This window comes from Castor canadensis, chromosome 2, assembly GCF_047511655.1.
Source record: "Castor canadensis chromosome 2, mCasCan1.hap1v2, whole genome shotgun sequence".
NCBI lineage: Eukaryota > Metazoa > Chordata > Mammalia > Rodentia > Castoridae > Castor > Castor canadensis.
Genome location: NC_133387.1, coordinates 101,342,761 through 101,368,224, shown reverse-complemented (window position 1 = coordinate 101,368,224; position 25,464 = coordinate 101,342,761). Strand labels below are relative to the sequence as shown.

Below are 25,464 nucleotides of genomic sequence, written 5' to 3'. Positions count from 1 at the left end.
ATTCCCAAAACATAGCTAAAATCATTAGCAGGACAAGTATCTCTAGATTATTTGATTTCTTTTCATTTTGAAAGCTATGATAAGTTTGAGTATGGTGGTTTAAAAAATCAGTGCAAATAATAACTAACCTTGCAAATTAGCCTATGCTCAACATTAAGCAAAATCAAGCCAAGTCTAAAATAAGAGTGTGGGAGTAAATTACACCTAGGATATGGAATTGCCCTATACATTATTATAATAAGTCTACACGTTGGAATAATTGTTTTACTCATTTGTTTTTATTTGATAGGTAATTGATATGATCAGGTAGAGAGCATGGAAATATATACCTAAAAGCAGCTGGCAGACAAATATTTGCTGTTGATTTAAAGGTTCATTTTATTTTTCTACCTAACTTGGGGATGAAGTCAGTTTGCCTGCTAGTCAGCCACCTCCTCAGGTACTAAATATTTACTAGCCTTCCCATAGGGTGCAGGTTCACTGCTAGGCTATTAATCAGAGGATCAAATGACATTGTCCTTGGAACACACACAACAGAGAGGGAGGAAAGGGGCAAATGGTGTGAAAGCCATAACGCTTGCTCTGTGAAATGTTGTTCTGGTCATGTAAGAGACAGGCATGCAGACAAGGAAACTCCTAAGGTATGTACATTTAAAGCTGGAGTGTGGACATGTCTAGGAGCTTGTCAGGAAAGAACAAGTAGGTCCTGGGAGAGCCAGAAGCTCAGAATGACATTAGGATGTGTGGGGACCAGCACAAAAGGGGAGGGGAACACCTGAAAGGTATCCCAGCAGCAGTTTGGGTCAAGGCTCTTCAACCTGGGCAGCATCAGAATTGTCTGCTGGATTTGTTAAAACACAGACCGCTGTGCCCCACCCCAGAGTCTCTGATTTGAAGGTGTGGGGTAGAGCTCAAGATTTTCCATTTCTGATTCACATTTCACCTAGTTCCCAGGCTGTCTTGAGGCTGCTAGTGCAGAGATTGACTTTGAGAACCACTGTTCTTGGTGATAAGTAGCTGCTTAAAAATAGGAACAGACAAGATATACACTGAAAATGATCACTGACATAGTGTGGAGAATGAAGGGATATAGGAGCCTGGAGGCAGGGAGAGCAGTCCAGGAGCTACTATAAAAGTGTTGGCTGGAGATGCTATGCCTGACCCCGGTAGGGATGCTGGGTCATACTGCCGGCAGGGAGGGGAAACACCCACACACGACAGGGGTTCCAATATCAGCTGCACCTATCTGCAATATTCACAGAAATATCCTGCCCTTCCTTGTCCTTGATGGCTGCTATGTCTGCTTCATGTCATTTTGCAGGCAGATGTGCAGCTGTTTAGTTCCTGTCTGCAGGACAGGAACTCACTCACTCCAAGTAGTCTCTTTCCTCTCCCATTACAACTTCTGTACTGCTTAATATCTCTCAGCCTTCCAAGGCAACATGGCTAGGACTTAGCGTCCCTTTTCCTGAAGGCACAGCAGAGATGGGAGAAGTGGCATTTCAAGAAATATTTACTCATAAAATTTGTAATAACTTTACAAGTAGACTCAATAGAATTTGGGGTCTCACTGGGTATGAAAGTTGCAGAAGATGGAGGAGACCATAGTGAAGTTAATATTTCTGCTTATAGCAAGTAGCTGGAAGTGCTAACACTGAAAGAAGGATGGACAGATGGACGTGGGAGATGTTGGATGGACTTGAACATGTTGATTTGAAGGTCTTTGACGTCCCACCAGTCATAATATCCATGAGAATGTTACTTACGAGTCGTGTGCTCAGGAAACAGACGAGGAGGCAATGGGCAGGCATGAAGAGGATAAAGGAAAGAGCGCAAGCAGCTGAGAATAACCATGTCTCCAAGAGCAATCCAAGATCAAGTGAGGGGGATACCCAACATTTCACAGAGGCAGTCCTGCTTTGGAAGACCGTACCCTGTTCTTTCCTTAACCTTAAAAGGAAGCTTTCCTCAGTGTGGCCTATAGACCACTTGCAAGAGAATCATTTGAATGATTGTTGAAATCACAGAAACTAAAGCAAAACTGAAATCTGCACTTCTAAGAATCCTTCGGATAACATTATATATGTTTAGGTATAAGAACCACTGATCTAAGGGATTTAAGTTTCATTTTATCTAGGGAGACTGATGCTCACTCTCACACCTGTCAGAAGACACCTTTGCCTATTGCAGTGATTGTGAGGCATTTCTTCAGAAGATCTCTGATAATAAAATGTGTAATGGGGGAGAAATGAAAAGAGTAATCATGTAATTGTAGAGAAATATTTGTGTTTATTTACCATGTCAACACGTCTGGGGTGGGGAGGTTGGGGAGAGAGTAAAGCATAGCCTTCTGTCACCTCCCATGTGGAACTCAGGGAATGTAGCCAAGGCAGGAGGTCAAAGGGCTAGTGAGAAGGTGCCTGAGCCAATAACCTTGATTGGGGTGGGGATGAAGCCTGCCAAAGACTAAAGAAGCTACTGACGGGACAATGACTTATGGCAGATTGCATTTTCCCTAAAGGGCTTAACAGTTTTTGTAGTTCCATGTGCTCTTCATTTGCAGTTCCAGAACCTATCACTCTCTTTTTAAGATAAATATCTCTTGTCCTCGGGAATGAATATAGTGTGAATGTTTGTGATGGAACCCATCAACTATCCTGTGAGGAAGGCAGGCCATATGGAAGTTCCTGTGTGGGTGTTCTGGTTGGCAGTCCCAGTGAACAGCCAGCATCAACCTCCAGCCATCCCAACTGCAGCCATGGGACACTTCACAACTGGGCACAGTTAAACCATGACCACAAGAAGGAATGATAATAATAAATGATTGTGGTCGATTTATGTCACTACATTTGGGACAGGTTGTTACCTAGTAATAACATCTGGAACAGGGCATAGACAAATGTCAAGTTGCAGCCTCTCTTTTCTTTCTCAAAGTGCAATGACCACAGCTATTAATTTTTATGAGTTGATATGACACTATTCAATGATGAAAATGGTGTGTCACAACCTACTTCCTATGTCCTCAATTGGATCTTGGTCATCTCACACCTTACTCAATAGCCTTAAATATCACGTATTAGACCTGAAACTTAATCACTGCTGAAACTGAGGGGCAGTTTGGGGAAGTGGAGCACCATTGAGGTGGTAAATAAAAGAGAAGAAAATCAGAAAGCCTGTTCTCTTCTATTTCATCAAGAATTATCTGTCAACATCTTCCTCTACTTTGCTTTTTCTGTTTTGTGTCAAAAGGTTAAATATTTATAGTATACAAAGAGCTCGTGGAAGTTGGTCAGAAAGTCAGCTGGAACATATAATTTGTAAATGGACACACACAAAGAAACATCCACATTTACAACTAGACAAGGGGAAAAAAAGCAAGTAAGGAAAAAACTCAAAACCAACCAACCAGACAAACAAATAAAAAACAAAACAAAAAAGCCAAGAACAGAGAAGTCACATAACAGTAACTACAATTCCTAAAGAAAAGGTTATGGGAAAATTTGATCTTCCAGGAAGTAAAATATAAGCCATTCTAAATTACCAAGAGTACCTTCTAAATCAGCAGAACAGACCAAAAGAGATAGAAGTGAAGTTGTTATTGGCAGAATGAACTCATACAGCCATGTTGTTAAAGTTAAGCATTGATTTAAAATCCCCAAACCATTTTTATCTCCCTTTATCTGCTATTTTGGGACTAGAACCCTAAAGAAATACTCTATTATAAGACAACCTCCATCTTTAGTAGACTCTTATAGTCCAGTCAAAAATAGTGATAAAGGTAACAAGCAAAACATTCAATAACATGAGAAGTTTACTGAATTATATCCATTAAGTAGGTTAATCTGAAGACTATGTAGTAATATGAAAATGCTTATAGTGTAATAACTAAAAATAAGTACAAAACTAACTAAATATTAACTTTATAACTTGAAGAATTGTGCATGCATATGGAAATTAAAGATGGATTTTTTTTAAAGCTTAATCCTTGTAGTAGGTAGTAGGACTATAGATTTTTTTCCTATTTAAAATTTCAATCTCCCTTGATATTATAATTTTTGGCCAGGTGTGGTGGCTCATGCCTGTAATCCCATTTACTCAGAAGGATGGTAGTTCAAAGCCAGACCAGGCAAAAATTTAGAGTGAGACCCCATCTCAATCAGTAAGTTGGGTGTAGTAGTGGTGTGGTACCAGCTACTGTTGGGGGTGGGGGGGGGACGACTGGTTATGAGGATCAAAGTCTGAAGCCCACCTTGGGCAAAAATGGGACGCTCTACCTGAAAAATAACGAAAGCAAAAATAGGCTGTGGGTATAGCTCAAGTGGTAGAGCATCTGCCCAGCAAGCACAAGGCCTTGAGTTCAAATCCCCACTACTGCTGGGCTGGGGTGCATCTTAAGTAGTAGAGTGCTTCTGTAGCATAGGCAAGGCCCTGGGTTCACCCCCTCCAGCACTGCAAAAAAGAACAAAAAAATAGAAACCATGAATGCCTAATATTAAGATCCCTTTAATTTCTCTACAAGTCTGATCATCAAACCTCTGTACTGCCAAAAATATAACTTTATAAAAATAACTTAAAACCAGTTTTGCTGATTATTTAAAGTGAGAATATTTTCTGCTTGCTCAAAACATGTATGTTTTGAAAAATCAGAGTTAATTCTGGCTATTCCAAAACAAAAGGAATTAATCTAGGAAGTAATTTTGTACCGAGTCCTATGAACTTTCTAAATGAAACTAGGTTAGGTAGGGGAAAGAGTACAAAGAAAAAGAAGGCAAGAAGGTAAGAACTGTAATCCAGGGATGCATATTCATGAGCTATGGAGGAGGAGGAGGTCACTGCTCTGGTTTTGCATGGAGGACTCTAGGAAGGTGTCACAGGGCATGTGATGTTCAAGTTAGGTGGTGGGATGAGGAGAAGCATTCCAGGGGTTAGACAGGCAGTGAGGGGACTTTCCTATAGTGAGAGCATGTGGTCAAGCCAGAAAAGCTGCATGCAGTCAATACAGCTGACCACAGTCTCTCAGGGAACACTGCCTTGCACAAGCACATTTGATTTTCACAATCTACCAGTAGGGAATCAGGGGCAACTCTTTGCAACACTAAGAAACATTTCCAGTTAGTTTATAGCGAGACAGTGGTCCTTGTAAATTTCTCCAGATGACTGTAGGTTATCAGAAAATGACCCCTATGTGTGATCATAAGTAAGATAAACAAATGATCCAGTAGTATACCTTCTGTGGTTGTCTTCATCACTCCAAATGACAGAAAACATTAAATGTTTAAAAGCAGTAGGTTAAGATAAGCATTTAAAAGCTTGGATATTTATCTGAAGGTTATCTCACCAGCCCTAAGTAGGCATTGCACAAAAAATAAGCGCTTTTCCAAATCTTAAAATTCTTTTCCTTTTTATCTGTTGCAAATGCAACTTCCTGTTCAGCAAAATCTGGCTCTCTCCCAGTGTGTTCTGCTATAGTGGAGGGCACGGGAACTTACACATGAAAAGCTGTAAAACTTCTTGAGAGGCCTGGTTCCAGACAGGTTTGTTCTAATTTTTATATTGAATGACATGAACTTCCACAGATTTTTATGCTATAAATCAAGGTGCTTCCTTCTATTTCAAATTTATTGTTTTATTTGTTGATTTGATTGATCATTGATTTGTTAATTGTTGCTCGTTCAAGCAAAACACAAGGCTATGATCTCGTGTAGACAGTCTGGTGATATTTTCTCAGTCTGCTAAATAATTTCAGCTAATCTGTTCCGTCAAGACAGTCATAGGGGCTAGTTTTTGCCTGTGTACTTGCAATAGGATCTCTATAAAATGAGCTTCTTTGTCCTCTACATTCTCAGTCAAAGGAATTTTGCTGTGATCATCCAATGATTTTTGGGCAATCCAATGGATTTTTGGTGTATTCATGTCTAATAAAAGTGGTTTATCCCAACTTCTTCTTTATAACATGCTTTGTGTCTGTGGGAATGCTTGTGGACAAATGTGTTGCCAATGAAAATTCTTTATGGTTCTTACAAATGACTAAACATTCGGCTACAGATGAGGAAAAATGAAAGACAAATGTTTTCTAAATTCTCAAGAATGACTTTGGGTGACTCTCACCTGAAGCATGCTCCCTGGTGTGTAACAGTAACCAGAAGTTGAATATTTTCGTCTCTGTGAATTTTGTAATAGGGCTAAAAGTCCTTTTTTTCTGTCTGATACAATTAAGTTTTCCCCCAAACCCAATTCTTTATTCTTTTCGGTCCCTCTCAACCTTTTTAAAAAATCTTCATACTTAATCCATAAGCAGTTGCACATGAATGCAATTATAACTGAAGTAAGCCTGAAGCTTGCATTCCTGGCAACTAAGAGTATCCTGAAGCCACCTACCCTGGTCTAAATAACAAGAGCATGAAGATGACGGGCAACACACAGTCTGCGGTTTCACTTGCTTCACTTGTACATTAAATCCAAAATGACATCTTTACAAATTCAATAATGAGGGTTCATTTTTTAAAGAAAATAATTCTCTCTCTTTCTTTCTCTATCTCTCTCTCTCCCTCTGTCTCTCTCTCCCTGTCATCTCTCTCTCTCTCCCTCTCTCTCTCTTCCCCCCCCTTTCCCTTTCTTTCTTTTGAGACAAGTTCTTGCTGTGTTGCCTAGGCTGGCCTTGAACTCACCAACCTCCTGCCTCAGTGTCTCAAGTAGCTGGAATAACAGGAGTGAACCACCAGACCCTACTTCAAAAAACATTTCTTTTTTTAAAGATGAAAGCTTTTGAAGAATTGTTATTTATGGGTATACAGCAATTTTGAAACCAGATTAGAAGTGCACAGAGTGATTTATGAGACAGTTTTTCTTGAGGCAGCTTTACGTATTTTTATGGATACTATCCTTGGAATGCTCTTAAGTGTTTTGAGTTCTGTATTCTTTTGAGTATCTTATGATGGACATGGATCAGCATGCTAGAGAAATGTGCATTCATGTATAATTTTGCATACAGTTTCTGGAGAGTTTAAGGGCTCCTGTCACCCTTGGTTAGTACCTGGGTGGTGGTGGTGGGGGGGTTTGCTGGTTAAGAAATCTTTTCTAGCATGGGCCAGGAGAAGTCAGAGGATTCCCATCTTTAAATGACACCCGACTTTAACTTGTCTTCTGCCACCAAATTCTAAATTTAGCATCTCAAATGCCTCCTATCAACAGGTTTCTTAAGCTACTGAATTACTTTACAGCCTTCTCATATGAGTAGAAAGTATAAAAGTAGTGTGCCAGTCTCCTGTCACTGAGGTTTCTAGGAGCTCATTTCACACGGATCACCAACCGCCTGTTGAGCTGCTCCATCTGCTGGATGGACCCTGATCTCTGCATCCCATCTGGGGTGGCTGCTGCTGTTGGACGCTGCCAGGTGGTCGTGCGATTCACATGATCCACATAAAAGACCCGCCCGTGGCTGTCAATTCGAGCTTCCCAGTCTGTGTTTAACAGAAAGGCAAAAAGAAATATCAAGGACAGAAGTACTGGTCTACAGATACCATTTCTGGGTCTGCTGCAGGGAGAACTCACTGTTGGCTCGCTGCTGAAGGCCCTCACAGTACCTGCCAGGCCTGTAGGGCATGGAATAGGGCATCCCAGAAAGGCACTTAATTCACTATGACTCTCTGCTGGGCCATTTCAAACAGTAATTGTGGTTCCTTGAGTATGATCTATGCTAAAATCCTAATAATTTTGAAGGAAAAAGTCTATTTAATTATTGATTCTTAAAAAATCTTGCTGGCTACTCAAGCACCAGTTGTGGAAAATTAGACATGTCATCCAGGGAGAGTGGACGCTGTGACACAGGAGAATACTTTCTTCACTACAGCTAACGGAGGGTGACTAAGTTCAGTGAACAGTGGCCCTTGTATCAAAACCAAGTTAACTTAGTATTAACTTTAGTACTAAAATACCATACCTGCAACTTGACATGACCTCTTCCTAATATTTTGCAAGCTTAAGTGATTGTCATTCTTCTTGAGAGAGTGAATGGAAGGATTTGAGACCTAGAGTTTCGAAACATCTTTTTGGTAAGTTTGTAAATCACAGTGTATGTTCAGTACCTGCGGCTGCCAAATATTTCTGACCAAAACCAAACCAAACCAAACCAAACCAATAACAGCTACTGAAAACCATCAAAATTTTAAATATCTCTTTGTTGTTAAATAACCATTCCAAACAGCAGAGGGAGCCCACGATAAAGATTAAGTTCTTTTGCTTCTCAAATTGAACATAAAAACTAGAAGGCGAAAGCATAGATGATGCTCTACATAACACATGCAGGGCCCGGGGTGGGGTGAGATGCATGGGAAAGCCACAGAGCCTGAAAGGCCGGAAGTAATGTATGCATATCTAAGCCCGACATACAAAAGCAATGTGTCCTGTACAGAAATGGGCAAAGCTTTTAGAGTCTACACATAAAAATGTAGTGGAAACAGCAACAACATGGTAATATTAGGCTGAAAATACAATATACTTAAGAAAACAAAGCAAACATGATTGCAAAAAGAGGAAAACTCCTCAGTGTCTCAACATGGGAAGAGCCACAGCTTTTGGGAGTAGGTCAGGTTTTAACAATTCTCTTAAAAACTTACCATTCAGGTAATGACATAGCAACTCTAAGTTCTTTGAATGGAAAAACCAATTTGACATATTTGTGGTTTTATGTGTACCTGACATATCTGTTTGGAAACATTACGGCCTATGTTTGACCTGAGGGATTGCTACATTATGCCCAGTGAAAATAAAAACACCAGAAGACACAAAATTTAACTCAGAAGGCAAATTGAAGGGAAAATGTACTACAATTGTATAAAGTGATCTTGGAGATTTTGACTAAAAACCAGCAACTAGATAATCAAGTTGTCAATGGCTAGTTGTAAATAAGTAGCTCACTGATGAAAATGTGTATATGTGTAATCATGTTACTTAATAATTAGTCTTGATCCAAAAATTGAAATGTCAATGGTTCCCAAACTAATATTAGAGAATAACTAGACAACTCTTTTTATTGAAAACAACAAGACTCATCCAACAATGAGTAAGTGTTAATCTTTTAAGAGCATTGTGCAATTTAATTCAACTGAACAAATTCATTTTAGCACTTACTGTAATCTAAGAACCATGCCAGGTTCTAGGACACAGAGCTGAGTATCACAGGTCTCTGCCCTCCAGGTGTTCATAGCAAGGGAAGAACTCTTTCACAGACAGGGATTTAAGGTTTACAAATTCTCCCAGGAAAAAACTAGAGAATGAAACAGCAAGGATGATACTTTCTCACCACAAGTTTTGGTATTTCCAAATCACTCATTGAAAAAGATGGTAAGCCAGATAGATAAGCTCTTTTATTAATAATACATTAAGTATCTAGACTGCATAGTGCTAATTATATTTTCTTACATATATAAAGTAATTGGCTAATGGTAACTAGAAGTGATGAGTGTGTTTTCTGGGTTGATTTGTAAAGAATTTATTTTTGAGCCAAGTATGGTGGCACATGACTGTAATCTTAGCCCTCAAGAGGCTGAAGTAGGAGGATCGTCTGTTCAAGGTATGCCTGGGCTACACAGCAAGACCCAGTCTCAAAAGAAAAAGGATTTCTTTTCACAAACTTTCTAACCAAAGAAAAATCTCCATCTGGATCTTCAGGCCTCAGCATGACTGGAAGACCAAGTACTGTGATGTCATGAATTTGCTTAAATAGAAACACAAAAAGAATACCTTTACAATAGGAGGGCAAGTTATTTGTGATGAAAGGACAGGTCAAATACTAAATTATATGTTTTCCATGAAGTCTAAGAACAATGTAGAGCCTAATCATGTATCATCTGCAGTGATTACACTAAAAAATCCTGTAACATATTTTTAAAAAATTTATAAATGCCATACTACACTTACAGTTTAGAACCTTTTCTTGAACTTCAGAGTCAAACATCCAATTGCCTTATTGAAATCACTATCTGGATGACATCTCAAATATAATATGATAAAAACAAATTTCAGATCTTCCTCACCAAAACCTGCTCTGTCTGTAGGCTTCTTGTCCCATCTCAGTTGTAGACAACTCCATCCTCCCAGGTTAAAACTATGTCAGTATCCATTCCTCTCTCTCTTCTCTCTTCTCACTTCTCACTTCTGTATCCAACATTTCATAAAATCTGTCTTCAAAACTACAGCCACCCTGGCCAAGCCACCACTGTTTCTCATCTGGGTCACTTCAATAATCTTACATTGCACCTCAGGTTTCTATCCTTCCTCTTCACAATTTATTACCTATACTTCAACCAGGGAAAACCTTTCAAAACCTAAGTCAGAAAATGTCATTTCTGTGCTCAAAACTCTGCAGTGTTCTCCTTTTATTCAGAATAAAAGCCAAAGTCTTTCTGTGGCTTTCATAAGAAGGCCTTATGTGATTGGGCCCAGCTATCTCTCTGACATCACCGAGTGTCTTCTCCTTTCCTCAGTGGGCTTCAGATGCATGCCTCTGTTAGAGACCGGCAGTGGCTATACCTTTCACCTGCAAAGTCCTTCCTTCCCAGCATTTATCCAAGTAACTCCCTTATCTCATGCAGTGTTACCTTCCTTATGAAGCCTACTCACACTATGTGGTCTAAAATTGCAAACTACTACCTCATTCTCAAAGATCCCCTTACTCTGTTTTACTTTTGCTTCTCCATAGCACTTCTCATCAATCAGCTTGAAACACTAGGCCCTTATTTATCATCTTATTTTTTGTTAACTGCTTCCCACACTAGCCTGTAAACTCCACAAGGGAGGGCAGGAATCTTTGTCCATTTTGCTTACCTAAAACTGTATCTAGTACAGAGGAAGTATTCAATAAATATTTGTTGAATGAATGACTACTAGTAATTTTCTATTTGAGATTGTCTAAGATAATTTAGTTGGTAGGATTCACTCACAACTTTTCTAATATTTTTCAATGTTATATGAATAAAAAAACCTCAACCCTATTTGGAAAATTTTAATTACTAAAAGTGAATTGTATTTAGTAATTGCTTTAAAATAAATTTATATTCAATTATTTATAACATCTGCATGTATAACTAGCTATTACTATTGCATGAATTAGAGGTCAATTCATACACACATACATTGAAGCGTTATTTGTGGTGAAGAATGTACCTCTTTCCTGGAAAGAACATGTTATAGATATTTTTTAAGTAAGTTCTAAGTAAGAAGTATTTACAGTAATGATGAATTTTTACTATCCATTTTTGTAATATCCATAAATCAATGTATAAATGAAGTAAAGAACCAAAAATTAGTGGAGGTAACATTTGTCTTGATCCCTTGAAAACAAATATCATGCTCCTTAAAATTAGTTGTGCACATTAAAGACATTCATTGTTTTCTCACTGATAAGGTACAATTGAATGGGGAGAAAAGTAGTGTTTGTACAAAATATATCACATTACCAAGAATAATGAATTAGAAATAAGCATTTCTCCTTTTGAAAACTGTAATTAATTAATGTAAGTACAGTAAAAAGAACATAAAGAAACATGGGTTCCTTGAATCTTGGAAAGATTTTGCAGTTGTATTGTCTATCAAATCTTAAAGGCTGTCCCTGGATAAAAAAAAAAAAAAACTTAAACCAAAACAGAGATGTTCTAGAATCATGAACATATGATAAATGAGTTTATACTGTTTGTTTTAGGTGTCAGTTCCCTTTTATAAGCTTATTTATGTAGAATGTTATAAGGTTAAAGCTTAAACATTGTCTAGACACTGTCCAAACCTAGCATTTAACAAGTAAGGACATTAGAACTTTGTTTTACAAATAAGAAAACCCAGTATCGGAGAGAATAAATGAATTTCTTAAAATTCAGATGACTAGTTAGGTAATTATTAATTTGATTTCACAGTTATTAGGAGGAAATTATATTGAATTCTATCCTAAAGATGATATTTTCTTGGTACCCCTTAATAACTGTGGAAGAAATTTAGAGCTATTATCTATTGCTGCAAGTTTTAATACAGAAAGGTTTAGTTCAAGGAACCTTTGGGTTAAAGTTGTTTTATTGTATGGAGATACTTGTGGGTGACAGATCTGATGGAGAGTAACAGAATTATTCTATTTGAAACTGCAAATTTAAAAATTTAGGACTCAAGGGCCATAGATAGCTTGCAAGGACGAGTGAAGTCTTGTAAAGAATTGTTCTCCATTTCAGAAACAGGGACACTGAAAACATTTGGTTATCTCTTCAAGATCCCATGCTGAAACAACTAATTAAAAACCAAACAACAAGCAAACAAGAAAACCTCAGTTTTTATAGTGTGTGCCATATTGTTTTTTGGTAACAGTGTAAGGCATGAAATTGGGGAAAGAGTTTGTATGTTTACATACAAATTCATACTGACCTGTTTAGACTGGACAAGAAGAGGTAAGACATAGATTTTAAAAACTAAAGCTTACTTGGTGGAAGAGGCTCATCGATTGTTGGGTAGTGATGATGTTCAGGCCTCAAGGAAGGAAGCTGGCTTACTGGCTGGGAATTATGGAGTATAGTACATTCACCTATGGACAAGACAGTCAAGACATTCAGATTCATTTATTGCTATGGCAATGTCATCAAAAAAGCACGACTGTAAAATAAACTACTACAAGAAACAACGAATAGAGTGGGCAGTCTACTTTTTGTGCCAGTTACTTACATTCAGTCATTAATGACAGAATTATTTGAAAAAAAAAGGAGGAAAAATCCCCAAAACTTTATTACTGATAATCTATGCACACAGACCAATATGTAGGATTCTGCAACTACTTGAATATTTTTGATGGTAGGTGACATCAGAAAAGAACACAAGAGAAAATTAGCTGAGCCTGATATTGGCGCAGTGAAGGAAACAGACTTATTTCAGGGAAGCGAAGCATTTGAAAGGTTCCATAAAAGCTTGGTGGGCTTCTGCAAAGTTATATCATATCCTCATCATATGGATATGATTGTTTTATTATAGCTTTCATAAGAGAGCTGCCAAGAGGCTGTTTTTCAGATTTATTTTGGAATCAAACTCTCAGATGGTGCTTTTCCAAGATAGGTGAAGACGCTGGTTGACCAAGAAGGTAAATTCTTACAGTAGAGAAGCTAAGATCTAAGGGAGTGAGCTCACGCTACAGTGGAAACTCATGACTATTCCAGATTATTCAGAGGAGAAATCAGACAAGCCATGGTGCTCTGGAAAGAGTCAAGGACAAGAGACAAAGGAAGTAGATGAAAAAAAGGAATACTGAAACAGGGAAGTCTGAAATACAGAAGTAAGACAGAGGAAGAAAGACAGACATGAGGAAATCTTAGAAATAAACATCCTATCCACAGAAAGCCTGCCTCACGTTATTGTAGTTCAGACTCATAATGAACTGAACAGTGTTCTAGAGTGGTGTTCCCGTTTCGTGATGTGCTTAGGTATGTACAGTCGCCATATGGACAGGAGGTCTACAGCACCAGCTAAATATTCTTGATCTCTGGAGAGCTAGACAGGCCCACGACAGCCTCCATTCAACTCTGGACTGTTTTCCTCCTGCCTCACACCATGCTCACATCTTATTAGCTAGAGGATAAAGGCCAAAACTTTTCCTTCCTCTGCCTTCTGTGGCTGATGCAAATAGCAACAGTTCTATTATTTTTTGGATCAAAATGAAGAAAAACTGTGAAAAGGAATGGCTGAGATCTTTGTGGGTTTGTGGGCCATGAACATTTTCCAAAATGTCCATACGTGGAAAGATGATTATTTCTCCTTGCTTTAGTTCCATTGACTGAATCAAGAATAAAAATAGATTATTAGGAAGATAAATGGGCTTAGTTTAACAGTTTCAATTTTAGAGGTAACTGGCAAACAAAAATAAAGAGATATTTAGGAACAAGAGGCCTTTCTATGTGTTAAGAATATAGCATTATTCCTTGTGCAAACTCTTGTATATTACTTTAGACTTCTGGCTCCTTGAAGATTCAACTGGAAGTCAAGGAAGGTGTCACTGTGCCAGTATACCACTCACTGTGGACAGACTGCTGTTTCAAACATGGGTCCTGTGTTTAAGCAGACACTTGCGTGTTTAGTGTTAAAAAATGGTACAGTTGTTATGTCATCAGCTGCTGCAGTTTTTAGTTTCTTAAAAAAAAACCCAAACTTACCTCATTGTAATTAATTCAACCAAAGGTTAATTACTCCTCCAAGCTAGTGGAAATACAATATTGTGGCTTGCCTGAGGTTAATGGAGTTCACCCCACCTGCTTGTGAACCCCAAGCAAATGCGATGATGTGACTGACACAAGTCAGCCGAGTGAATGGATGAAGCGAGCTGAAGAAGCAAGCAGTTCTGTTCTCTCCTAGGGCCCGGCTCTTCACAGTCACCTGTACTGACCTGCTAGAACAGCAGAGAAGGAAACCTATCCTATTTCTCAGCTAAAAATAAGTAAGATCCTTTTAAATTTTGTTCTGTTTATATATAATATGACCAAATTGTAGCAAGAGGCAGGTTGTCTAGAATATTATTTGAAGCAAAATGATTTGTCAGTTTTCCTTGAATTACATACTACAGGAAATATGAATTCAAAAAAATCATTTCGGATTCTTTATATTACACGGTTTTTTTTTTTGAGATAGGGCTTCAATATGTAGCCCAGGCTGGCCTCAAACTTGTGATACTCCTGCCTCAGCTGCCCTCAAGTGCTGGGATTATGGGTGTGCACTGCCACACCTAGCTATATCATAGAACTTTATAAGTTAGCTTCACTGTTCATCTGCTTGGAAGAACTCTCACTTGGTGAGATTTCTCACCAGATTGGCAATTATAATATTATCTCATTAAGTATAATCTCATTTAATTCTTTCTATAACCCTTTCAGATTCTACAATTATACTCATTTGACATGTGAGGAAACTGACGTACACAGCGTTAGGTCATTTGGTGAGGAAGTGGTGGGACTGAATATGAATCCAGGAGACCTGGCTCCAGGGTTGGCACTCATAACCACATTATCATGCTCCTTTCATACATGTGCAGAAGGTTTTTAAAAATCACTTTAAGTTGTGCTTTTAAAAAAGTTTTTATAGCGGGCAAAGAAGCAAAAAGTAGATAAAGAGTACTCATTTACATAGATGTCAGTTTGGAGTTAAAATGCATTGAACCGTATGTTAAAATGGTGTTCTTTCCTGAACTGTTGCCAAGTCCCGTACCTTAGTCTACTTTGCTAGCCCATTGCAGTTTCTATAGTGAAAGAATTCTCAAACTTAGAAGCCAGGGTAAGTGGGCAACAGTTTCTTAAGCAGTTTCTTTGAGCATAAGCTTTTGTGAAGCCTGCTGGGGTGGTGACTGAGGGACAGACACACAATTCAGACAACAGCTCAGGAATTCACACTGAGGTGGGAACACTGGCTGTGAAGAAGTTATGTGCCCCTGTAACACACGCCTCTCTGAGATCAGCAGTCCCTCTTCTTCCCCTTGAAGGCCATCGCCAAGCAGAAGTCAGGAATTTAGAGATTTGGGTAGAAACTGCCCTGCAAAGAGACACACCTATGGTTCCTGCTAGACTGTTAATCCCTTAAGGGCATGGGCAATGTCTTTTTTTTTTGTAAAATACGTTTTGAAATAAATTTATATAAAGCCATTTTCCAATAAATCTCTCAATAGGGAGGCCAAAATACTACATAGACATAAAATGGATTGAATGGCTCTTAGCTAAGAGTGCATATGGCACTATTAAGTGTAAAAGAAAAAAAAAAAAGCATTTCCATGAGAATAGTTACGTGATTTTTCCTCTTGACCTACAAAACCTAAATATTTACTGTTTGGCTGCTGATCGGAATCATCCCCGCCAGCTCTCTGTGTGCATTTTTGTGTGGGACTTCTCCCATCTCCTTGTGATACAGTTATCTCCCATCTTGTTGTAATTATGGGGTACCTCCACTAGTCTTGCTGTGTCTAGCGCATAGTATCTGGCCTAGGACAAAGCAGGTACTCAAACAAGTCCTTTTTAAAGAATGGGATTCTCCATCTAATTCTCACACCTCAGGAATGTCTTTATATTATTTATCATATCATGGTTTTCCCTGCCTCTGTATTTCCCTTGTGCTTCTCCTTATCATATGTGACAATTTCCCTCAGTCCTTTGTCTGAAACGTAGAATTGCTTACCACTGAATACTTAAAGTTGTTTTCATGCTCACTTTTTAGTTTCTGTTCAAAACAATTGTAGGCACCAGGTAGTTGTTTAGGTGCTGATGCTTCAAACATATAGATATACAATACTGGCCCTTGATGAGCTTACAATCTAGAGAGAATAGTACCACCTTTTGTTTGGAGATTAAACAGAAGAAAAGCAAAATAGCAAAGTCTGTATTTTGCTTTTTTACAGCTGAATTGTTTCATATTATGCAACTTATAAATTCCCTCCTCCCCCATGCTATTGTCACTTGACTGGAAGATGGTTCCCAATCCTAGATAAGGAAACACACATTAATTTACAAACCCACACACAGGAGTAAAAAGGAATGTCTTTGGTTAAAACCAAATACATCTTAAAACATCTTTAGAATACATCTTAAAACTAAAGGTGGCAACTTTTGGATTCAAATCTTATTTGAAACAGTGATTTATACATTCATGTTATTCTTCCTTTCCATTAGCCAAATAGCTAACAACAACAGCAACAACAACAAAGCACAACCAACAGTTATGACAAGAATTGGGCAGACATAAATAATGACAAACATGTAGGCTATCCATAAACATGGGACTAGTTAAATTCTAAGACAGAGGTAAAAATCCGTGTTCTTCAATTAATATTAACATTTATGACTAATCTTTTGATACATTTGGGGAAATCAGTACATATTTTACACATTATCCACTAATGATGCTAGATTGTTTCTCACCTACATGATTGATGCTAGTCTTTGCACTTGAGCTGGTTACACCAATCACTTCTATTGATTAAACAGAGAAGCACACATTCAAGTGCACACTCACATCCAACTAGTTGTATGTCCTGGTGTGAATTTGAGACACGGGATGCCAGCTATTCATAGTCATCTATATTCATATCCACCTTCACACATATGCACACACAAGCATACATACATACATACATATATATATACATATATATATACACACACATACATACATACATATATATATGAACACACATTGCCCAGCAATTCCACTTGGGACTGGTCCCTCTACCAACCATGTTGGTGAGACCTGCGTGTTATTCTCCCTGATTGTCCTACTCTCACTCTGATCAGGTTTGAGATCTAACCTTCTCTCCGACTGCTTGGACCTGCCATGAGGGACTCCAGACCTTCAGTGGTTCTTGCCACGTTCCCGCCAGGGGCGGCCAGCTCATCCTGCCAGGGCCCAGCACCGTTCGTGGACTCTGGGTCCAGCTCTGGGCTCTGCATGGAGTCAGGCACCGACTCGAACGCGCTGTTCTCCTCCTCCTCGTCATCTTGCGAGGAGAAGACGGTGCTCTCGGAGATCTTGGCGCTGTCCACGGAGGAGAAGCGCGTGTGGCTAGCGAACCTGCTGTTGCCATTGTAGCAGGAAGGGCTGTAGCAGGAGGCGCTGTAGCAGGAGCTGCTGTAGCAGGACGTGCTGTAGCACGAGGAACTGTAGCAGGAAGGGCTGCAGCAGGACCCGTCACAGCCCTCGCAGCTGTGGTCCCCGCCCTGCCGGGGGCTGGAGTCGCTCTCGCTCCCCGTGCTGGGGTGCGTGTCGCCATCTGGACCGGCGCCATTGGCCAAGCTGGGGAAATGGCCAAGGGGCGCCACACCTGGCGTAGCCCCCTCTGGCTCTTCTCCATCCTCTTCCAGGACCGGCGGGTCGGCAGCTAAGGTGTCCAGCTCGCTGAGCCCATCCTTCTCGGAGGAGCCCTTGAGGGTGGCCTCCTCCTCCGCGCCGTCCTCCTCCGCGCCAATCCCGCTCTGGGCCGACGGCAGGCTGTGCAGCAGCGTGTGGATGCGGATGTAGTGGGTCCGCGGGGTCTCGGGGTCCCCACAGGCGGACGCGATCACCGTCTCCAGCTCTGACACAGGCAAGGAGCACGGCCTGCTTTTCCTCTGCACCGAGGCCCGCAGCTGCAGCCTGGCCTCTCCCCGCCCCAGCGTAGACACGTCCCCCTCCTCTTCCTCCTCCTCCTCCTCGGGCTTCTCTTCCTCCCCACGGGCCCGGCTCGCAGGCGCTGCTGCCTCCTCCACGTGCTCCTCCTTGACGGCCGGAGCATCACCGTCTTCCAGCAGCAGTGATGGGGGCGCCTCCTCACCCAGGTCCAGCTCCTCGGCCAGTTCTTCTGCACTCAGAGCGGGCTGGGCGTCCTGTTGTCTTGGGGCCAGAAACTCCCCAGCCCCTTCAAGCCCCTCAGAAACCATGTCATCATCTCCTGCTTCCGGAGTGACTGCGGCTTCCTCAACTTGCCCGCCATGCTCCAGGCTCTGGTTTCCTGAGCCGTCCCCGGCGTTGTCCTCACTTGGTGGCTCGGGCCTCGCGCTCCCGCAGGTTTCTGGAGCGTGGTTCAGCGGCTCCGCACCGCTGCTTCCCACCACACTGGTCACGAGGCTGCCTTGAATTTCTGCTGGCTCAGGCTCAGTACTCTGAGAAATCTCCTCATCATCTGCTAGCGAGAAGAAAAATATGTCATTTGCAAACCATCACGAAGGAATGATGGATGGACATTAGGACATTGAATGTAGTTGTTGGGAAGGGTTTCTCACTCATCAGAGCGCTACTGAAAAATTCTGTAAGAATTCTGTTAATATCATTCTGTTAATAATTTGCCACTGTAGATAATATTTTAAAATTCTATTTCAAGGGAATTTTTTTTTTTTTTTGGTAAAAAAGTGCCAATAGTCTTGCACTCCCCCAGTTCTGGGCACATAGTAGGTGGAATGACTCCCGGTGAAGGGGGTGGTGGTAGTGTTTATAGTTCCTTGATCATCCTTGTGGAAGTTAATTGTACTTGCTGAGAATGTTTCTTGTGGTTGGGTCCTGCAGGGGGCCAGAATGGATAAGCCAGGTTTTTAGGCAACTAGAGAGAAGAAAAGGCTTGGGTGACATATGGGAGCACCCATTTGCATTTGGAGCTTATTGCAGTAGAAAAATAAACAAGGTTTCCACACCCAGCACCCATTCACGGAGTAGCAACCACTGCTTAAATCTACCTTTCCCAGCTGCTCTATTGGTTGTCTATCAGATGTGAATGTCTCCACTTCAAATGCACTGGTGCAACTCACCAGTTGAAGAAAACAATCTCTCTGGTAAGCCCTAACACTGTCCTTGTGTGTGAACTGAAGGCAGAGTCAGTCTTATTCTCAGTGTAGCTGAATTTGACAGGATAAAAGGGGTGTTTTCTTTCAATCTGAGTTGCATTGTTCAGCATGGAAAAGTGCAGCCGGAATTTACTGAGTGGGTAGCAATAAACTCCAGACTCTAAATTCTCAGAGGCTGCATTACTTTAACAGAAACTCATAAAGGTGGCCCAAGGGGACCTACCAATTCCCAGTGTGGTCTACATTTAGTAGGAGGACTATAGGAGAAGAGAAAAAGTGGAATAGGCATCTCATTAGTCTTACTTAGAAATTGTTTTCACATGAAAAACTGAACACTGGATGATTTGGAAAATTTCTGATTAATTTGTTTTTCATTTTATCTGTGACAATTAAAAACCCATTGTACAATCACAATCATATTGTTGTTCTCCAACAATATGATATTCTTCAGCCACTGCCCACTCTATATGTAGGTACTGGGTAGAGAGATGTTTCATTCATTCATTCATTCATGTATGCAATAACTAAACATCTATTGAGCACCTCCTATACGGAGCTGGCAATAAAATAATAAATAAGACCTGGTTCTGTATCCATGCCATTCACATTGTCAACCCCCACTGCAATGTGTAATTCTCTGTCTTTGGGCCACCAGACTGAAGAGGAGCATCACTATCAAGGGATAGCATCCTGACTTCCAGCATAGATCACTGGTTTCTGGGACTCAAATGGAGAAGCCAGAGGACCACAAGTACAAAGGCATATCTGGAGAAAGCCATCATTACTTGTGTTTTTGAGAAAGGAACCACACTAGGACAAGACATGAAGTTCATGTTAAAAATACCTGGGTGGATGGAGGAAGTGATCTCAAATCGGAACTGCAGCTGTCCACTCACATGATCTGTTGGAAGCCTGCGGCCAAGTGTGTAGCTGACCACCCTATCCCTAGAAGGAAATAAGCACCATCACAGATCAATACCTCTCCTGTTAAAGCTCACACAGTGGGCTTTCTATACCAGCAGGTGAGACAGGTAAATTCAGGGAAGCCCTAGCAATAAGAGGTGAGGTGAAGACATGCTCAGGCATATGAGATAATCTTAAGATTAAAAATTGGGACTTTTATAAGATATTCTAAAGTCAATCAACTATAGTCCATAATTTAGTCCACCACTTGTTTTTGTATGGACATGACCCTTTAACATTTTACAAATGGTTGGCTCCAAACAGATCTAAAGAAGAGTAATATTTTGTGGCACATAAATATTGTATGAAATTCAAAGTTCAGTGTTCATTAATATTTATTGGAGCATAGTCATGCTTCTCAGCTTACTTATTGTCTATGGATACTTTTATGCTACAGTGGAAGAGTTGAGTAGTTTGGATAGAGACCACATGGCCTTCAAAGCCAAAAATATTTACTACCTGGCCTTCTCCAGAACAAGTTCGTCAACCTGTGTTCTAGAGAAGAAAGAGAGAAACAAAAAGACATGGATGTCCTTTGTTTTTCTGCACAGACTGTCATTTTCCAAATGTGCCGTAATAACGGACAGTGCCAGAACATGGTGACTGATGTCTTAAGGTATATATGTAATGTATAAGAATAGATGTCACTGTGATTTCCAGAGAGCTTGTTTTGTGCTTTAGAAAACGACCTGCTGCAAGATGAAGTAAAAGCAAGACTTGTGAGCTGGATTTGCTGGCCTGTGACTTTCAGTTATACCAATTATAGGGACTCTGAGACTCTACCCTGGATTCTGGTCCCATCTCATCTACCCACTCCAAGCACTTTCTTAATTATTAAAAAGAAAGTTATCCAGAGGCAACCTACCAGATGGACTTACTGCTGAATTCTACCAGACCTTTAAAGAAGAATTAACACCAATGCTCTACCAACTATTCCACAAAACAGAAAGGGAAGGGACACTTTCAAACTCATTCTATGCAACCAGTATTAGTCTTAAATCCAAAAATCAGATGAGGACACAATGAAAATAGAAGACAATGGACCAATTCTGCTGATGAACATAAACACACACAACAACAACAATCCTCAATAAAATACTTGCAAACTGAATTTTACAACACATCAAAAAGATTATACACAATGATCAAATTGGATTCATTCTAGGTATGCAAGGATGTTTCATATGCAAATAAGTAAATGTAACATACCATAAGCATAGAATAAAGGAAAAAAATCACATGATCATCCTAAGATGAAGAAAAAACTTTTGACAGAATTCAATGTCCCTGAAAAAATTAGAAACAGAAAGGTCATTCCTCAATATAATGAAGACCGTATATAACACATATAGCCAGCCTTATACGTAATGGAGTAAAACTGAAAGCATTTTCTCTAAAATCAGAAAGGAGACAAGAGTGTCCACTCTCTCCACTCTTGTTCAATATACTGCTTGAATTCTTAGAACAATGAAGCAAGAAAAAGAGAAAAAGTGATACAAACAGGTAGTGAAGACTCAAATTATCCTATTTGCCTATGATATGTTATATTTAAAAGACCTTAAAGACCACAAAAAAACTTTTAGATATTGTAAATGCTTTTGGCAAAGTAGCAGGATACAAAATCAACATACAAAAATCAGTAGCTTTTCTATATACAGTAACAAACATGTTGAGAGAGAAATCATGAAAACAATCTCACTCACAATAGGCTAAAAAAATAAGATACTTGGGAATAAACCTAACTAAGGAGGTGACAGAACTATGTACAAATACTAAAATACTGAAGAAAGAAATTAAAGAAGATATTAGAAGTTGGAAAGACCTTTCATGTTCATGGATCATCAGAGTTAATATTGTAAAATTGGCTATCTATGAAAAGCAATCTGTAGGTTAAATATAATTCCCATCAAAATTCCATTGACATTTTTCACAGAAATAGAGAAAAAAACCTTAAAATTCATATGGAAGCAAAAAAGAATCCTAACAGCCAAAGCAGTTTTAAGCAAAAAGAGTAATGCTGGAAGTATCACAATATGAAATTTCAAATTACACCACAGAATCATAGTAAGAAAAACAGCATGGAACCGACACTAAAGACACGAATGGAAGAGAAGACTCAGAAATAAACCAATGCAGCTACAGCCACCTGGTTCACAACAAAGGTGGAAAAAATATGTTGCAGAAAAGACAGCCTCTTTAACAAGTGGTATTGGGAAAAATAGATATCCATATGTAGAAGACTGAAACTAGATTCCTATCTTTCATTCTTTAAAAAAAAATTCAAAGTGGATCAAAGGCCTTAATGTAAAACCTGAAACTTTTAAACTGCTACAGAAAAACACAGGGAAAGCACTTCAAGATGTAGAAATAGCCAATACCTTTGTGAATAGGACTCTAGTAGCTCAAGAAATAATAGTAAGAATTGCTATTATTGCAATAATAATGGGATTGTATCAAATTAAAAGCAAAGGAAATCCTACAAAAGTGACAGAAAATCTTTGCTAGCTACCAATCTGACAGCAGATTAATATGCAGAATAGAGAACTCAAAAAAATAAACACCAAACACCATATAATACAATTAACAAATGGACAAATTAATTCAACAGGTCCTTCACAAAAGAAATACAAATGGCCAATACATACACACACAAAAAAGGCTCAAGATCTTTAGCCATCAGGAAATGAAAATAATAATGACTCTGAGATCCCATCTCACCCCAGCCAGAGTGACTGTCATCAAGAAAACAAACAGAAAGAAATGCTGGTGAGAGTACAAGAGGGTGAGTGGGAAGGAACTTCGACACACTATTGGTAGAATTTTAAAGTTAGTTCAACCACCATGAGAATTAGTATGGAGTTCCCCAAAAAACTAAAGATAGAACTACCATATGATCTAGCTATACCATGCCTGGGTATATACCAGAGGGAATCTAAGCCAACAAACAACAGAAATACTTACACACCCATGTTTATCACAGCACTATCACCATAGCAAAGTTCTGGAATCAGCCTAGATGCCCATTTAACAGATGAATGGGTAAAGAAAATGTGGTATTTATATACAATGAAGTATTATTCAGCCATAAAGAAGAATGAAATTATCTTCTGCAAGAAAATGAATGGAACTGGAACTGCCTATTTGTATCAAACTCAGAGACACAAATAGTGTATGTTTTCTCTTATATGTGGAATTCTAGGTTTTTTAAAAAGGACATGAAAGTAGAAGGAGGACTGTTTGGAAAGAGATAGAGAACCAAAGGGAGGGGGAACAAGAGAGGGTGATGGAGGTTGAATATGATTATCGAGGTACATTTATATACATGTATGAAAGTGTCATGACGAACCCACTAAATGTACATAAAAAGAGAGACGTTTTTAATCCAAAACTCAATTGAAATCAGGAGAGACTTAAAGATAATCAGATGGTGACACAGAAATTAAATTTATTATGCTTTGCATATACTTTGCTTTGCTTCCAGTCACTCAATCAACAAATATTTTTAAAGACCCTGCCATGTAAGAAGTATTCAGTTGACACAAAGTGTGTACTACAGCTGGTCACTGGTATCTCATACCTGCAATCCTGGCTATTCAGGAGGCAGAGATCAGGAGGATTGCGGTTTGAAGTCAGCACAGGGCAAATAGTTTGTGAGATCCTATCTTGAAAAAACTCATCACAAAAAAATGGCTGGTGAGCAGCTTAAGCAGTAAGCATCAGGCTTGGAGTTCAAACCCCAGTGCACAACAAAAAGTATATACTACATAGATCTTGCCTTTAAAAAGCTTTGTCCAAGGGATGTGGCAGGTGCAAATATCTGAAGGCAGGGAGACAGTAGTGCAGGTAGAGAAAAAGCTCCCCAAAACAATGGGTTTAGGAGTGCTTTTGCTGAGGGAGAGGGAAGTTGTGGCATGGCGGATTCACTTTTACAATTTATATACTCTGGCTTTCTGTCATGGTCAAGGCCAAATAATTACCCCGCTCTTAACTTCATTGGGACATCTCCAGAATGGGCAGCACTGCAGAAGTGGCCTTAAGGAGTGATGGGAAGCAGCAGGTTTTGGAGAAGGAGTGGCTTTCCCTGGCCTCCAAAGGGCAGTGAGTGATTTCATCAAAGTTTACTGTTGCTTCCTTTTAGAGAGGAATTACACTCATCTATGTTTCTCTTTTTTCCCCCATTGGGTGGCAAAAACAGTAGAAAAATGGAGCTAACATTGTTCAGGTTAAGGGAGGCCCTTTTCTACCTCAGTTGCTTGCTTTCACCACCTAGGGATGTTCCATTCCATAGCAGGAAACTGGGAGGGTAGGACAATGACAAAAAGAAATGAGGCAGCAGTTTTGGCTGATGAAAAGTATTCAATGTGGCAGAGCAGATGGGTCCTCTCTGTGGCTGTAGTGACCCAGAGAGAGTTCAGTTCAACAGGTACTAACTGACTATATAATGCATGCTAGGCAGCAGTGTGTTCAGTACTGAGGTATCAAGAATCTACCAAATCCCTTCTTTTGTCCTCTAGCCCATTCCCCTGGCAGAGGAGTCAGCAGTATGAGAGCATACAGCATGTCAGGAAAAAAAAAAAAGAGAGAAATGAAAAGTGTGGCCAATGACTCACTGGAGAATCAGTCCTACGGCCCCTGATGAGATGAGTCTCTTGTCAGAAGGCTACACTTGGTCTTTAGAGAGTGACTGCATCTCCACTACTCACAAGCCTTGTGCTTAGGTTATTATCCTGTCTAAGTCTCATTTCTTCATATGGAGGGATGATAATGCCTGAGTCACAGAAGTGTTGAACTAAATGAAATAACAAAGATCACAGGGAATATCATTCCCTTTTGAGTTCCTACTATGTGCCAGTGACTGTGTTAGGCTCTTTATGTACATGTTTTGTTTGTTTAATCCTCATAACCTTGAATGGTAAGTACAAACACTGTGGCTGACACATGGCTGTAACTCCACTAATGTCAGCTCCCTTTGGTTTGAGAGTTAATGGCATGTCTATGTGTACATAGCTACACACATGCTATAAAATTCCAGTTAAATATCCTTATGATAATCATTAATGATAGCAAACTCCTTCTGAAAATCTAAAGAACTTTTAACTTAAACACTTGATAATTCTGTATAATTTTTCTTTTTTTTTGTATTACTTCAAAGACTATATTATATTAAAGCATAGGTTTATAGCCAAATGAATTTTCA

At 39.6% G+C, this 25,464-nt stretch overlaps 1 protein-coding gene across 14 annotated transcripts in view; it reads right to left on the bottom strand.

The window, feature by feature from the left end:
* Nucleotides 1-25,464, bottom strand: part of Hecw1 (HECT, C2 and WW domain containing E3 ubiquitin protein ligase 1) — a 419,560-nt gene that overhangs the window by 98,647 nt on the left and 295,449 nt on the right. For 10 of the 14 annotated variants that reach the window (XM_074065380.1, XM_074065387.1, XM_074065388.1 and 7 more), the window contains 4 exons: nucleotides 20,149-20,249; nucleotides 17,300-18,652; nucleotides 12,458-12,559; nucleotides 7,310-7,460 (listed from right to left, as the gene is read on the bottom strand). In XM_074065380.1, coding sequence (XP_073921481.1) covers nucleotides 7,310-7,460; nucleotides 12,458-12,559; nucleotides 17,300-18,652; nucleotides 20,149-20,249 — 1,707 coding nt within the window. The remainder of the gene's footprint in view (nucleotides 1-7,309; nucleotides 7,461-12,457; nucleotides 12,560-17,299; nucleotides 18,653-20,148; nucleotides 20,250-25,464) is intronic. The other 4 variants (XM_074065382.1, XM_074065381.1, XM_074065383.1 and 1 more) reach the window with 4 other exon arrangements.